The sequence below is a fragment of the Drosophila navojoa genome, chromosome 6 (assembly GCF_054131105.1).
Source record: "Drosophila navojoa isolate 15081-1374.11 chromosome 6, UAZ_NAV_1.0, whole genome shotgun sequence".
Classification (NCBI taxonomy): Eukaryota; Metazoa; Arthropoda; class Insecta; order Diptera; family Drosophilidae; genus Drosophila; species Drosophila navojoa.
Window position 1 is genome coordinate 1246298 of NC_142894.1, and position 17658 is coordinate 1263955.

General features: G+C 32.9%; 1 protein-coding gene and 1 long non-coding RNA gene across 10 annotated transcripts in view; one reads left to right on the plus strand and one right to left on the minus strand.

Annotated features, from left to right (window-relative positions):
• The window catches only part of Cadps (calcium-dependent secretion activator 1), a 37149-nt gene that overhangs the window by 1011 nt on the left and 18480 nt on the right, over positions 1-17658 (minus strand). For 4 of the 9 annotated variants that reach the window (XM_089262903.1, XM_089262902.1, XM_089262908.1 and 1 more), the window contains 11 exons: positions 15878-16084; positions 15631-15767; positions 15378-15565; positions 15024-15313; positions 14845-14957; positions 13416-13655; positions 9049-9205; positions 4674-4815; positions 2612-2788; positions 856-1165; positions 392-772 (listed from right to left, as the gene is read on the minus strand). In XM_089262903.1, coding sequence (XP_089119029.1) covers positions 392-772; positions 856-1165; positions 2612-2788; positions 4674-4815; positions 9049-9205; positions 13416-13655; positions 14845-14957; positions 15024-15313; positions 15378-15565; positions 15631-15767; positions 15878-16084 — 2342 coding nt within the window. Of the gene's footprint in view, positions 1-391; positions 773-855; positions 1166-2611; positions 2789-4673; positions 4816-9048; positions 9206-13415; positions 13656-14844; positions 15314-15377; positions 15566-15630; positions 15768-15877; positions 16085-17658 lie in introns of all 9 variants that reach the window. The other 5 variants (XM_089262905.1, XM_089262909.1, XM_089262906.1 and 2 more) reach the window with 4 other exon arrangements.
• On the plus strand, positions 13247-13646 carry LOC149090922 (uncharacterized). The gene is made up of 2 exons (XR_016197240.1): positions 13247-13321; positions 13378-13646. It is a non-coding gene; the product is annotated as an uncharacterized LOC149090922 (long non-coding RNA).

Consider the following 17658-nt stretch of genomic DNA (forward strand, 5'->3'; position numbering starts at 1 on the left):
TCAGACTAATAAGGGAACAACCAATGTAATTTGTGTTTTAAAGTAAAAATATCATTGATACGATATTTAAAAATATTCGATAGCCCTAGCCTTTTGCAACCTTTGAAGAGTTGGGGGTTTATTGAAACTAAACTTTAATCTAAATTTAAGGATTTTAATTGATATTTGTAGCCTCAATGTTTTACAGCATCATCACCCTAATCAATAATATATATACTTTATAGATATAGATTTCGATAACACCACCATAACCTGATTTAAAAATTCAATGAGTTCAGGTTATACACAATTATATACACATCTACAAAATGAAAACACAAAGTATAGCATTATGTCATGTTCTAATTATTTCTATTTTCAGTATTTTTATATGCGAATTCGTATCTATTACCTTAATAATATGAGAGATAGACGTGACCTGAGCATAGTGCAAGGAGTGATCCATACGTTCTGATAGCCAAGTGGAGAGCATATTTACTTGCTGAGAGTACCATTGCTCAAAGAAATTTAGTGTCCATAGATCATCGCCGATTTTCCCACGTATTTGATCCATATTGTTTCGAAAAAAATTCACATATCCTTGTCCGAGATCCTTGCCAGAGCTCGAGACATTTGTAAAACTAAGAATTGATCCAATGAGACTGCCCTCATCATAACGCCCTAACTTCGACAAAGTCGACTCTAGCACTGACATAAGTTTACCACTTAAACCTTGTGTCATGGCTACATTCGCTTTATCAATTTGCTCATCGATTCTTGCATGGAATTTGTACTACAAAATGTAATAATATTTATAATATTTACATATTTGTGTCTTCATGTGTGTGTGTTTGTGCTCGCGCTTGTCTTACTTACCAGATCGATGCCGTCGATGGTAGTTAATTTAAAGCTTTGATTTTTAGCATCTAATATCACATTTACCATAGCACACATCTCTGCTGGTATTATATAATCGGTCGAAATAAAGGCAATATTTTTCTTTAACCACGACTGAAACGACGAATCCGTTCGCTGTATACACTGTTCAATCATATCCACGGCCATCATCTTTAGTCGCTGCTCCAAATGCTGTCGGAATTCGGCGTCTGGCCAATGCAGATCTCTAATAAAAGATTGCAATGCATCCAATTTCCAGAATAAATCTTCCGATGTTGCACAACCATTTCTGTGCAATCAAATAAGTAAATCATTGATAAGACATTAATACATTAATATTCTGTCAGCAGATATTTTGTAAGTGTAAATGGAGTATATATTATATATGCAATACATCAATTTATTAAATAATCATTTATTTTATATATTATTACAGTGATCTGCGCTACAGTTCTTTGCTAAAATATTATATTCAGATAATTTAACCGATCCCTAGTTAGTAAACTCAATTTTATTATCCAATTTAATATTATCTTGTTTTGAAAAAAAAAAAAAAAAAAAAAAAAATACAACTTTAGGTAAAATGTGCACGTATTTTAGATATGCAAATCCCTAATAGCCTAATTTGAAAAATTTTTTTAGATACTCACTACTATCTGAACGTATAACTATTATAATAATATAATATAACTAAAAAATTGGCGAGTAACTTCAATTACAAGCAAGCAAATGCAACTACAAAAATTTGAATAGGGATGCTTAGTCAACATTTAATTTCTAATGCTATGAAAAGGTGTTATATTACCGTAGTCATTAATTGGTTATTGAAAATAATTATAGGTAATAAGCGCACGCATAATGAGAGTTTAGTCATTCCAAATTTATTCGATCTTGTATTCAACTTTAATTTCAATTATGTGTTCAAAACACCCATTTAGAAATGAGTATTGAGCAGATTTCTTTAAAAACTACATAAAATATGGTTTTTCGAGACACGATGTCTATCAACTATCTGATAATATAATATATTGTTATTCGTCAACTTTATTATTTCATTTAAATACTCTAACTTTAATTTTAACTCTCTTTAGCAAAATCAATAGCGCCCACCCCCAAATTTCAGATGAGAAACAATTTTTAGACAATTGCTGAAAACAAAACAACATATTCTTTAAATGCAAATAAGTTATGTTAAAACTCAATAGAAATTACAGACGTCACTGAAATATGCTTGATTGCATTGTCAAATATAAAATTACGATTTACATCGTAGACATGTTTTTAGACAACTACTAAAGTTTGTGTAAAAATCTGAAATTATTGATATTATATTTTATTGTAATGTAGTTTGCAACGTTTACGAATACTGTGCAGTCAGTAGCATCCGAAGCACCGTTCTTATTTGTTATTTTTTGTACGGAAAAAACGCTCATTATATATATATATATATGTATAGGGCTTATTGAGTTGCTCGATTTGTGAATTTAGGCAGCAATTATGCATTGTATTCTTATTATTGGTCAATTTTGTTACCATACATATTATGTATATACAAAATGTGATCATCATTGTCATGTATTGTCGAATTTTAATAGTGAGAAATCAATCAATATATGAATATATGTTAAATCTACGTCGTGATCTAGTTAAATCAATTTTTGAAGCAGCAACAAACACAAAATGCAAAGAGAACATATTTTGAAGTATCTTAGATAGAGGCATTAATGGTAAAAACCTCGATTCGTCAACACCACCCGCCGCAGCCTCAGCAGCTGTGCATTTCGGTAGTTTCGGCACATAAAAATTGATTTGATCTTTCTTGCCGCTCAGCAGGGCCGCAGGATTAAGAGCAGCCGTGTTTAAAGCTTGGGCGGCATTATTTAATGCAGCTGGATTCAAGGCGGCGTTAATCCTAAATTTTCAGCACAAATATGAAAATAGAAAAAATGCAGGGCACACATTTCAATAGGTAAAAAATGATTGAGGCGAAAATATTATGAGAAAGGCAGAGAGGGAACGATGAGCGAACAGAGAAAAACAGAAACTGAGAGAGTATAGAGCGAGGAATAGTATAGAGAGAGTAAGTATAGAGAGAAGAGATTAGGAGAGGGTGCAGTGCTCGCAATGCCAAATTAACATTTTCTATTGTCATAAGACTCCTGTCAATCGGATCATTATTATATGTAATGGAGGACAAAATTATTTTGACAACAAATTGCAAAAAGTTAAACCGCTTTTTTCTGCATACTGTACATCATATTTTTAGGAGAGTACAGCTTTAAGTGAACAATATATTGCATTGATAACATAATTCTTTTTTTTATAATTAATTGCATGGCAGGTTTTCATTTTCTGCCTGAGAAAAGTATTTTGACATTCCTTATATTCATTTTTGGTAAAATACGTATTTTAATGTTGTACAAAATACGTATTTTAATTCTCAAATTATTTTTCGTGTCCTCTTTAATAATAGCCAAGTGATTAACTGAGATCTTTAAAAAATCAATTGGTCACGAAGAATAATGCAGGTAATGTACTCAAAAATCGGGAAGATTATGCAAAAACCCCTGTAGAAGACAGCATCATATTGATAAAACTGACAGATCTTGTCTATTTAACTAAAAAATAATCATAGATTATCAATAAGTAGAAAAGTCACAAGTCGGCGAAAGAAGATAAATTTTTTTAAGCTATAGATTTTCCAATACCCTTAATATTACTATAATAAGCCAATAAAGTAATGATTTGATAATCCTTCATAGACAAGCCGCAATTATTCTGGGAACAAGTATTATTGATAGACGATAGTTTTTTGAGTATCAGGGATAAAAAAGCGATTTATAGCAAGTTGACAAAGAATATTTGCAAAGAAAGTCAATACATTAATTGGCTACCTCAGAGCCCTGATCTTACTATTATAGAGAATGTGTGAACTTATATACAAGTAAAACGTAGCTTAAACTTTTCAAACCCGCACAAGAAGACTGATTGCTGAGGTTCGACGACTTTGGCAAGATGTTTCATTAGAACATTAAAAATTGATAAATGCAATATTTTGGTCATTTAAAGCTTTTAATTTTGCTCCCTCCTAAAAATGGAATTTTGCAATGTGTTGTCAAAATACTTTTGCCTTCCTTTGTATATATATAATGTCTAACATTAATACTACTGCAACTATATTTAATATTAAATTAAAAAGTTGACCTGTAGATTGAAGAATTACAATAAAGTAGATACGTATAGTAGTATATATATATATATATATATATATATATATATATATATATATATATATATATATAAGCCGCCTTTTTATGCATATACATATATCGATGTATGTATGTTATACATTTATATACTTAAGACTCAAATTTCGACAAACCTCAGTATTGGCTCAGCAAATATATCGAGCAAAGTTTTTTAATGACCACCCTTTTTCCTAAGAAAAAATTTCTAGAACTTATGGAGGGCTTAGTTTCCTTGGACAAATAACATAAAAAAAATAAAATATAAATATATATAAATATAAATATATAAATATATATATATATATATACATATAGAAATATATATATATATATATATATATATATATATATATATATATATATATATTTCTATATGTATATATATATATATATTTATATATTTATATTTATATATATATATAAAGTGTAAGTACACAAATGAAGCTATCGGAACTGCCTATATATGTATGTATATATTATGTAAAGGATCAACTTGATAATGGAGATTTTGGATGAATTTATATTAAGTTAAATGGGAGTATCACTTACCCTTTGCTCTCCCAGCGTTCTTTCTCAAAGCCCTTGTGAATCGATTGAGCTATCGAGGATTCCATGAGATCTACGTATCTCACCACCAATGGAGCAAACGTGTCACGCAGGTGCTGATGGAATCTTCCATTTCGCAAATTATCTGAAAATTATTAACAGTCAAGCAATATTTTTGTGTTATCTACGTTCGCTTAATTGTTTGTCTATCCGTATGAAGGCGACGAAATAACCATAAATACAATAAACTGCGAACTTAGAATATAGCAAGAGTCGAGAATGCTCGACTAGGGGCTCGACTAGACTTGCAAGTAACATATGTTCAAATCATTCTACGATTCTTTTATGCACAAATACAAAATCACATGCATCCACTCGCAGTTAGCGGCGACTGCGTTTGGACTATAATAATCTATTTTTATACCCTGAGCCCATTAAAAATGGGAAATCAGGGTTAATGGTTTTGTGAAAAGTATTTAACGGGCAGAAAGAATAATCGCAGATGCCAAGTACGTAACTCATCCCATTATCGAGAATAATCGAATTGAATTGACTTTGTATTTTCAGCGTTATGTACTAGCGTTTGAGTACTATTACACCTAAAAACATCAGAATCATTGTATTTATATATTTAATGGATACGAAGATTTTGTAATTTACAGATTTTGGATAACACGCGCCCTTCGGCCCCAGAGAGACTATTGCTATGGAATATACACAGATTTAAATATTGGGAATGTGTTCTGAAAGTTTAATTAGGATTGTATGTCTACTAAAGAAATTATTTAACAAATAAATTATCATAATATTGCCCACACTGTAGCGCAGCCCAAGCGAAGTCGCTGCTAACTGCGCAGTTAGCAGAGCGCCGGCTTATGCGTGCGTGTGGATGCATGTGTATGTATGTGTGCATAAAGAAGTGCAGCTCGCGCCTCCTTCTGGCTGTTACATAATTTTCACAAAACCATTATACCCTGATTTCCGATTTTTAATGGGCACAGGGTATAAAAATAGAAAGCATAACATTCAATATTTTAAATTAACGAAAACAAAGGTCACTCATAAAAGTAGCGGTATTTTACTATTATCTGCTCATATTCAATGCATCTATGAACGTTTTATTTTAGATTTTTTACCATTTGATGGTTAGTTTTCGCTGGTTAGACATTTAAGCACACAATTAATAATTTTTAAAAAATCCCTTGAAAACGATTGAGCTTTAAGATGGTGCAGCTTATCTATTACAACCACGAGATGGGTAAATCTGTTCCAGAATTAATGGACATGTTTTCTGTGTCCAGAAGAACGGTTTCAAATGTTATAAGCCGGGCCGAAAAAGAGATAAATGGACTGGTAGAGCGGCTTTTTTTAAGAAATCTGAACGCTAATCCCCATATTACTTTGAAAAGTCTTGCCAAAGAGCTGAAGGAAGAATATGGCTTCGATGTCTCACATGAAACGGTTCGCAAAGCTCTCATGAGTGATCTTTGTTGATTTGTTTTTAAAATACTGAATGTTATGTTTTCTATTTTTAGACCCTGAACCCATTGAAAATGGGAAATCAGGATATAATCGTTTTGTTAAAATGTATGTAATAGGCAGAAGGAAGCGTGGCAGACCCCATAAAGTATATATATTCTAGATCAGAGCGACGAGCTCAGTCAAGTAAGCCTGTCCATCTGTCTGTCTATCCGTCAGTCCGTATGTTTTACCGCGTCGATATATCAGCTAGAGACTTTGATTTCTTTTTATACCCTGAGCCCATTGAAAATGGGAAATCAGGGTATAATGGTTTTGTTAAAAGTATGTAACAGGCAGAAGGAGGCGTGGCAGACCCCACAAAGTATATATATTCTTGATCAGGGTGACGAGCTGAGTCGATTTGGCCCTGTCCGTCTGTCCGTCCGTCCGTCCGTCCGTCCGTCCGTCCGTCCGTCTATCCGTATGTTTGAACGCGTCGATTTCAGAAGATATAAGAGCTAGAGACTTCATCTTTCAAGCTAGAGTCTCCAAATTTTAAATGTATATTAAGATGAATTTTATACAATTTCGGTTTTTGTCAAAGTTTACCCCCCACCCCTAAATCCACCCCCTCACCCTCATCTTTGTAAAAGTCGTATATCAAATACTAGAGACTTGTGCTTCGGTATACACATACATTTCAACATTATGATTACGTTCATTACGATCGTACGTCTAGAAATTAAATTATTCAACAAATAAGTCCTCATTATATTGCCAACACTGCAGCGCAACCAAAGCGCAAACGCCTGTATATGCGTGTGTGTGTGGGTATGCGTGTGTTTATTTGTATGTGTATGTGTGTGCGTGTATTTGTTTGTATGCGTGTGTTTGTGTGCGTTTGCGTGTGTGTGTGCTAACTATTATTGTAATATCAGTTGCTTGTAGGGTTCAGGGGATCTCGTAGTCGAGCAGTCTCGACTAGAGCTTTCTTACTTGTTTATAGATATATAGATAACCTTATAAAAAATCTGTTCTAATTATATCTGCTACACCTTTAAAGCGGGTCTACAAATTTTTAACATAAATCTGTAAAAGATATATTTCATATACTCTACTGTGCATTGGCAAATATACTCATTATAATAATATAATCATAATAAGTTTTATGAAGAAAGTACATCCACAAGAAAAGTGATTATAACAATAAATTTCCCATAGTAAGCCCATAGTGCACCCCATGTATGTGCGTATCTGTTTCTGTGAGTGTAAGTATTTCTTGTATAAGAAGGAAGAAGAAAAGAATTATCATGATTCTCATGATGAAATATCAGTTGCTCGAAGGTTTCGGGGGATTTCTTAATCGAGCATCTCGAAGTTGAAATTTTTAACCGTACTAAATGTGCTTTTTATACCCTGAACCCATTGAAAATGGGAAATCCGTGTATAATGGTTTTGTTAAAATGTATGTAACAGGCAGAAGGAGGCGTGGCAGACCCCACAAAGTATATATATTCTTGATCAGGGCAACGAGCTTAGTCGATTTAGCCCTGTCCGTCTGCCTGTTTATCAATTAAGGCAGATGCCACTGTAGCTAATTGTGAATGATTTTTAATTTTATCAAATTTTTCAATTATTCAATAGAATATGCTGAAAGTTTTATTGAATTTGGTTTAGTCGATCGACGTTAAAAAATAACAAAATATTTGGCCAATTAACAGCAGTTACAACAGTTTTCCTATACGTGTGAACACATACATTCAAACTTCTTCAAGCATATTCTTAGAATCATCAGCAGTTAGTTTCGTTCAGTTCTGCTAGATGGCGCTGCATCAGGGAATCTACATATTTTTCAATTTTGTCATTGAAAATTCGAGCAGTGAGGGGGGTCTCGGGTTCAAACCCAGGTCGCGTCGTAGCTCTTTTTTTTAATTGTTTGAAAATTTTTATATATTTGATTAAATGAGTTTTCTATTTCTCTTATATTTTTTATGAAAATCGAAAGTGAAATTTTAATCATACTATATGTACGTTTTTATTAGTTTGGTTGTTCTTGCACATTCTTAAAGTCACATCAGCACACCAGCAGTGGTTTAGATTTGCTAGATGGCGCTGCAGCAGTGAATCTATTTCAGTTTTGCTATTACAAATTCGAACAGAGAGGTGGGTCTCTGGTTTTTTAATTGTTTCAAAATTTTTTATACATTTTATTAAATGAGTTTTCTATTTCATTTATATTTTTAAATACATCGAAATTGAAATTTTAACCATACCAAATTTGCGTTTTTATTACTTTGGTTCAGGGTAGTATCTAGACCACTCTCGACTAGAGTTTTCTTACTTGTTTTTATGCCAAATGCATACACCATTTCAAAAGGGTTTTGATTTGGTGCTACTGATGCTATAGATTCGATTCGTGTATATCTCCCATTTATAATCCGCCTACTAAGGGCAGAAATTATATTAGTTGAATAGCTACAAAGCTGAAAATTAGGAATATAGATCCGCGTTGACAACCCAAGATCAAAGAGGTATGGCGGATACATCTACGCCAATTGGGGGCATGACAAATCAGTTAAAACTTTATCTGCTACAGTTGAAGATCGAAAATTATACGACTAAGCCCACTAGGGGCGCAGCAAAGCGGATCTGAAGATATATTGATTATTCAAATTCTGCGGTATATTAGTTAATATTGAAGCTAGAGATCTGAAATTCGGTATATGTATGTACATACTCGGGTCAACCACCCCAGTCCAAAATGTTTACAAGTAAATAAAAGCTGTAATACATAATCACACGATGGTGTGTACAGACGATCGATATAGATCGATTGAAGTTGAATAACCAAATAATTTTTATTAGTCCTTCGTTATAATTATATAATATATATAGGGCATAATGTACGTAGACTTACCATCAGATCTTAAATAATCATTAAGTATTTGAAACAATGGAAACGAGTCCCATGTATCTGGTGCTTGCTCGGACAAAACTCTATCCATGTCCACTGCGAATAAAGACCAGAATATTTCCGCATGCTCAACCAGTAGATCGCTGAACCAAGCAAATGCCTATATAAAAGATTATACAAAACAAATATTAAATAAAATAACTTATTTATAGAAAAAAAAAGATGAAAACGAAAATCAAAGTAATCATTTTTAGCCGGTGAATATATGCATTTAATATATATTTAGGTATACAATTTTTTTTAATTTTTAAAGAATCATATATAGACTTGTGATTAATTACAATTTTTTATAAAAAAAAAAAACTTGAAAATTTGAGAGTATTGTGTTTATTTAGACAGTCGAAATATGTACACACTTGCAAAATTGCTTGGCATTAATAAATTATCAATTTAAGTTACCTACAATCTTCAAAAAAAAAAAAAAAAAAAAAAATATTTTAAAACAATCAGAAAGTTGTATACCCTGATTTTCCATTTTCAATGGGTTCCCATTAAAAATGGGAAATCGGGGTATAATGGATTTGTGCGAAATATGATAGGCAGAAGGAGGCGTGGCAGGCACCGCAAAGTAAATACATTCTTGATCAGGGCGACGAGCTGAGTCGATATAGCCCTGTCCGTCTGTCTGTCCGCGGAGCCCAAGCGCAGTCGCTGCTTACTGCGCAGTTACCAGAACGCATGCAGATGTACATACATATAATATATACATAAAAGAACTGCAGAATCATTAGAATATCAGCTGGGAGTGAGCAGGCTCGACTAAGCTTTTTAATTGTTTCATTTTATGTCATTATATACATTTAAAAAAATATATACATATGTATATTTATCTTTGATAAAAAAAAAAATTGAAAATTCAGTTTTCCTCATGCTCTGGTCTATCAAAATAATATGCTTAAACAAGTAATATTGTAGAGACTTTTTGACTAAATACCCTGAACCCCGCAGAGAACATCTATATATATAAAAGAGATTTGTGAACTTTTCCAGAACTTACAACTCGAGATCTGCTGGACCAATTTTCATGGTTTTTGATTTGTTGGATTTGTCTCCGCTACGAGTAGGATAGTAGATCTTAAAAATACTGAACAAATTTCACGAATACTTGAAAAACGCGGTTTTTTCCCTAAAGATTCAAATTTCTATTGATACTCAGTAGGCTTGATAACAGTGACAGTTTTCAGTCCTGCTCTCATATTATACAATAGTATAGAAGTAAATAAACAAATGTAGTCAGTTAGTCTACGGCACAGCCTCAGGCGAACCTGACTATTCATAAAAAAGCTAATATTATAAAAAAAAAAAATTTGTTTGTCTCAGACATTAATTTGTGTAAATTATTCATATTTATATATCTCGATTGTTTTGTGGTTTTGTGCGAGGGCATATTCAGTATTACTATTAATAAAAATGCCGCGTCCTAGAATATCTAATCTTTCCCGGCGGACCCATAAGAAATGGTTCAAGGGTCTTATTATCTGGCGATTTCCGACAAACACTACCAGTAATTCCAAGATCTACTGCTGCACACTTGTTGAACGATCTATCTGCTGATGATTTCTCGAAGCAATTGCTGAATATCGGTAATGGCCGTATTCCAGTTGACGAATCAAGTGGCTTGATTTCATTTTCTAAAAATTTCGTCTGATTAAAAGAAGAGCTTATCAACAAAGTATTTCCGAATATCATTGCTTTCCACAAAATTACTAAATGGTTAAGTGAGCAAACAATTATGGCGGCTAAAAATAAAGGTGTAGATGACCTTAATTATATAATTCAAAATAAAATCGTTGGCACTCTGTATTCATTCAAATCGATCGAATGTGTAACAAACGAAGAAGAAGCCACTAATTATCCAACTGAATTTTTGAACTCCTTGGATGTGCCTGGTTTACCACCGCACAATTTACAACTGAAGGTTGGCTCGGTAGTTATCATGCTTAGAAATTTAAACCAACCAAAACTGTGCAATGGAACGCGTTTGGTGATAAGAAAACTGATGAGCAATGTGATTCACGCGTCGATACTCAAAGGAAAATTTAAAGATGAAATTCTTATTCCTGGGATTCCGATGATCCCAACAGGTATGCCCTTTGAGTTTAAACGAATTCAATTCCCGCTTCGTCTTGCCTTCGCCATGACGATCAACAAATCACAGGGCCAATCTTTGACTATTTGTGGCCTCAATCTAGAAAATGCGTGTTTTTCTACGCTTAGGCTGCAGTGTGGGTGATCTTATAACCATTTATTTGCTACTTGTAGTGAAACTATCTTTATGAATCTTTTAAAACGTGATCATAAGATTTAAATGTATGTATATTCCAAGCATATGTTCTCTAGTACTTTAATTACGTTGTTTACGTAGTATTCAAAAAGCATATGCAAATTACAAAGTCTCTATATTTATAGAATGTATGTATCTATATACACAGTAAATCTCAAGTATTCAGGCCTATTATTATTCAAATTACGCAGAAAAAACGAACTAAATTTATCGATTATTCCCGAAAAAACAAGATATCGGATGAGATATAATATTATAAACTCGTACTGAATATGGTATACACAAGTACACTTGCCAAATTCTCTAGCTCTTATATCTTCTGAGATATCGGCGTTCATATGGACAGACGAACAGACAGACACAGCTCGTCGCCCTGATCAAGAATATGTCTGCGATGCTTCCTTCTGTCTGTTACATACTTTTTCAGAAAAATTAAATGTTCTCTAAAGATATAACGATATTTTGATCACAATAACTCTTGCGTATACGTATATGTATAGAGCAGCATTTACTATATCTTATATTCAATGAAAAATAATTTGTTTCTTTTTAATAGGAACACTATACATTTATCTTAGTATTTAAGTAATAATCCCAAATATATAAAGACAACAACGATTAAAATTTCCTAGTGTAGCTGGCGGTCAGAATATATAATGCAAGCAAATACATTTTCTGCAACCGTTAATTATTTACATGACATAAGTTTTAGTTAATGAAAATCGTAAGCCTATTTAGGTTTTAGAAAGTGCTTAGGTGCAAATATAACATAAAGTATATTATATTGTATAAAACATATTTAGTAAAATAAAATATTTATTGATTGTATATTAACTTCATATATGTATGCTATGTAAGTTTGTAAGTATTTAACATGTTCAATTAAGTTAAAGCATAAAATCTCTGATGTACGACACTCATGCATTTTTTATTTTACTAATTCATTGTGTTATGATATTAGAACATTAAAATTCGAGATGAGCAAAATATATATATATGAAAGTAATATTAAAAAATAAGTAAAGTAAATAAATGCATCAGAATAAATAAAATCCCTTTATTCCTTTATCCAATTATTTTGAATTTAAATTGAAACCTAAAGTTTCAGTAAAAGCGAAAGAAGAGTAGAGCGACGACAAAGAGAGTCAGAGAGACGGATAGACTAGAAAAGAGAAGGAAGATAGACGTGAATAACTAAACTGATGACATTGGAATCGCTACGAAGCCAAATTATATTCTTTCTGCACAGTACATATGTTATCAAAATTAGGATCAAGCTTACTATTTACATAATGATTTACAAATAAAACATACAAAATTTAGCACGCGCAACCATTTCTGCTTCTCTCTCCGTATATATGCACATACAACTGTTGTTTTTGCTTATATAAATATATATTATATATTATAAAAATCTATATGCATATAGTATAAATTACAACTTCTTTTAAGAATGCCGGGATTTTCAATTTAGATGCTAATATTGAAAATATAAGTGATATAAATTCACCGACTGAACGTCTTTATTGCGAACATATTTCGTTCGATTGTCTATATTATCGTGAGGAAACTCTACTAGCCCTACTATCACACAAAATCGGGAAATATTGTTTTCGGTCTCTCAGAAACGATACTATTCATATCGTCAATGAGTATTGCGTTTTTACTTTTTTTAATTGTGTATGTGAATATGATATATTTTGTAAAAGTCAATATTTTACTTGCTTATATTAGATGCTATTTTTGTATGTTTATTTTTATTTAAAAAGCTCTTCGATTTAAAATTGAAAAAAAAAAAAAAAACGGAACTCAAGAACTGACTGTAAAAATTACTTAAAATGTTAGAGTATTTCCTATATATGTGTTATCTATGCTCATGTATTATGTTGTAAGTCTATTTTCTAAATGATAGTTTGCTGTGTATATGTGTATGTTTATAAAAAAGACAGAGAGAGAAGAGATAGAGAGAGAGAGAGAGAGAGAGAGAGAGAGAGAGAGAGAGAGAGAGAGAGAGAGAAGTACATGCCGTTGGTACTGGCGATGTGTACACCGCATGTGTGGGCATACAGTAGCGAAATTGCAGCGGTCCGTCAGTGTTAGCGGCAGCTGTAGCAGCATCCAAAGAGCCTTGTTCCATGCTATTCTTTCCCTGACTAGATGAAGTACCGGCGACAGTGGAACCAACATCATTGGGCGGTCCAGTCCCATCTGCGCCGCCTTCCTTTATTGTCTTAACCCTTTCCTTTTTGTTGTCTGGTTTTCGCAGCTAAATTGTGTAAGCCGAGTATACAAATACAGATGGCGTACCAAAAACAATTTATATATGTACTTAGGAGTTAAGAATGTTTTAAACAACAGTGTTATTATTATTTAAATGCAGCGATAATTTATTTTGTGATCACTATTGATAATTTTTTAATTGCGTGTTCATCCTTCATTTACCACAGAGTTAATCTTTCGTTTGACAGATATATACATATGTTATTTGGGTCAAATTCTATTACAATAATAATAATCTGTTAAAAATGAATTAGTCGATATTATATCTCAATTTCCCCCTTCTGTTTGTACTTTTCTCTATACCAATATACCGTTAGATATTATATATTATATATAGATTACATATATTAAGCTTTTGAAAAAACTTGATCTAAGCGCTTTTAACATGGATTTTATAAATTTATAATTGAATAGAATAAACAAACAAGTTAGCTAATTATTGCACAGAATTGCAATTGAATGAAAGCCACATGTATTGTTGATTTTCAAGACTTTTGGCAAGGATATATACTGAAGATATTGGGTATATACATAGATAGATCCGACCGGGTTTCAAAATTGAGGAAAATGTAGGTATATAATCGGAGGGTGCTCGACTTTTGGGATGTGGGTTAAACACACAACATATACAAATAAATATACATATATACATATGCACATACATATACATATAAATACATAAAGACGAGGGAGCAGGCGTATACATATATGCGGTAAAGTTTAAGGAATAAGTAAAACTATAAAAGTAACGTTAGTTAATAGATTTGGTATATTTTGTAGAGTATTATACATATAAAAATTAATTGAGTGACAAAAAAGGAATACATTATGCATAAAGAGTGCTACTGTACATACTTTCGCTTTTAGCGTTGTACAGGTAGCAGGCATATACACATAAGATTCGCCTACAGACATTTAAACAACACACCTAAAAGAAATTAGTTTATTCGTAGCACATGTGTAGGCGTAGCACAGTGTAAGAATAGTAATATAAGAATAACATCTTGCATAATACTTACATTTAACGGTATATCGTTGTAAAGCATACACATAACATACATACCGGTATGTATGCATGTATGAATGTATGATACATACATATATACAATTTATACAGGTATGTATGTAGGTAGCTATATATTTTTATATCGATTTTCTTGACAACGACAACTTACTTCGCCATAATGCTCCTCATTCTGCTGAAGTAGATCAACACAAAGCTCGGATAAATGTATCAAATCCTCAAGTTTTTTAGGTGGTGGTACAATCACTTCACCACGTAAATCCTCTGTGGGCAATTCAGTAGCAATTTTATATTTGATAACAGCTGAATTTAATGCAAATGGGTAGTTACCTTCGATCTTAGCTTCAGCTGATAGCCTTGTGTAGTTGATAAGTGCAGCAGTCTCCAAGCTTTTTTTAATCATTTGTCGAACTTCTTCTGGAGGTACTGGGGTAACGATATCCTTCATTAGAACTCTTTCGAGTAACGATAGTGTTGCTTTCAATGCTCCTTCCGGCCGACCGAATGGAAAACAATATCTGAAATTTGTTATTTGATACTCGAGTAGCTGACGTAAACGTTCTTTTATTTCTGAAAACTTCTCTTTTTCCTCATGTGTTATGCTGCCCACACCATCCGGCCTATAATAATAGGCGTAATAGTTTAGTCTAACTGATTGTGCTCGTACAAAAGAAAATACGTTACCTATTGCCATGCACATGGCTTGCACAGAATGCAAACGAATAATGAATCAATGTGGGATCAATCATATGCTGTTTTTCAGCACGATCCAATAGATCGGAAAGATAGCACAAATGTCGATAGCAGCCACGAACACCATACCGAGCGCAGTATTCGTCCAAAACAAAGACCTGTCCTGGACTAAACCATCCCTATACCACCCCAAAAAAATTACAATACAACAAATCAATTTAGAAACAGTCTTTAAACAACTTACCAAAGACGCATAGGGATCACATAACCGGTACTCAAGTGTAAGGTTTTGTAATATTTTAAATAAGCTGGCATGATCAAATGTACACGGATCCGCACTTATATAATCCTCCATTCCATGCTTCCGTGCCTTATCCGCATCTATGTCAAAAAGATATTGTATAATTTAAGCGTAAGAAATTCAAGTATCAACCACTAAATATTGACTACTTTGAATCATTTTAAATAAATTATTTATTGACTTAACTTACCCCCTTGAATTTTAGACATGGCTGAGTTTTTGTCCTGCGTTATCGGTGGAGTGGGTTTGTGAGATTGACCAGTTGCTCTATACATAGCCATAACCCAGAGGCTGCATTCGTTTTCATCGTCACAAGCAAAAGCAATGCTGTCGCCTTCGCGCACCGCATTAAAGAAAAATCGTCCACCATTCAAATCGATTCCAAACATAAGATTGGCTATGAAAATTACAAAACTTTTTATAATTTAAAGAAAATGAATTGCTTAGCTATACAGTCGAGTCCCGATAATTGGTACCCCGCTAGATCTAAAACCTCAATGTTTCGTAAGAAACGGCTGGTCGCTTGAAAAAACTTTGTTAATTCGTCGTCCCATACATTTCGGTCGCCTCCTTAATCTAATTTAAGTCTAACCTTTTATTATATATACTTTCGTTTCCAAGCCTCTTGTAATTCATAATGCTTGATTTTGCTGGACGCCTCTATGTCGAAATTACTCTCATTGGATTTACATTAGTTTTTTTTTTTTATTTTATTTGAAGCTTGAAGTTGGTTCGTAAAACTGCCACGTAAACGTTCTCATAACACACTATGAATTTCACAAAAACAAGACATAATATCAGCGATTGATAATGAAGTAAAATTCGGAATTTCTTCAACATTAACGCCAATACTTAACAGAACAGAATCTATCATGGAAACACCCTCACGCAGTCAGGTAAACCGTCAAAAGCCACCTGAATATCCAAAAGTCTCTGTGTGTCTGTCCGTTTGTCCGTATGTACGAACGCGTCGATCCCAGAAGATATAAGAATTAGATATCCGTATACACAGAATCGATAAACCATCCTGTTATTTTGTTATCGATAAAAATCCTTATCGAAAATTAGTTTTAAAATTATATCTCCTACATCATTAAAGCAAAAGTTTCCAAATTTAAAAAGTATATATCAATGCATTTTATAAAATTTCGGATTTTTCTAAATTTACCCCCTCACCCTCACCTTTGGCATATACACGCACTTAAATATTATAATAACGAATTGAAAGTTTCATGAGCATGGTTCATCAACAAGAAAAGTGATTAAGCAATTAATTTTCCATAGTAAGCCCACTCTGAAGCCAAAGCGTGTTTTTGCTTGCATCCCTATGTGTTTCTGGGTGTGAGTGTATGTGTTTCTTGTGTAAGGAGGAAGACTCGAAGAATTATTGTGACCCATCAATTCTTCGAAGGGTTCAGGGGATTACGTAGTCGACGAGTATCGATTAGAGCTTTCTTACTTGTTATACCCTGAGCCCATTGAAAATGGGAAATCAGGGTATAATTGTTTTGTTGAAATGTATGTAGCAGGCGTGGCAGACCCCACAAAGTATATATATTCTTGATCTTGAGTCGATTTGGCCTTGTCCGTCTGTCTGTCTGTCCGTCCGTCCGTCGCGCGCATATCGAGTTTATCACTAAAAAACGATAACTCATTCCGATTTTTTTATCGATAAAAAACCTTATCGAAAGTCAGTTAAAGAATTATATCTCCTACATCATTAAAACTAGTGTCCAAATTTTAAATATATATTAAGACGCATTTTATACAATTTCGGTTTTTGTTAAAATTTACCCCTATATCCACCCCCTCACCATAATCTTTTTAAAAGTCGTATATCAAATACTAGATACTTGAGCTTCGGTATACACATACATTTATACATCATGATTACGTTCTCGAAGTTTCATTACGATCGTACGTCTAGAAATTAAAATATTCAACAAATAAGTTCTCATAATATCGCCAACA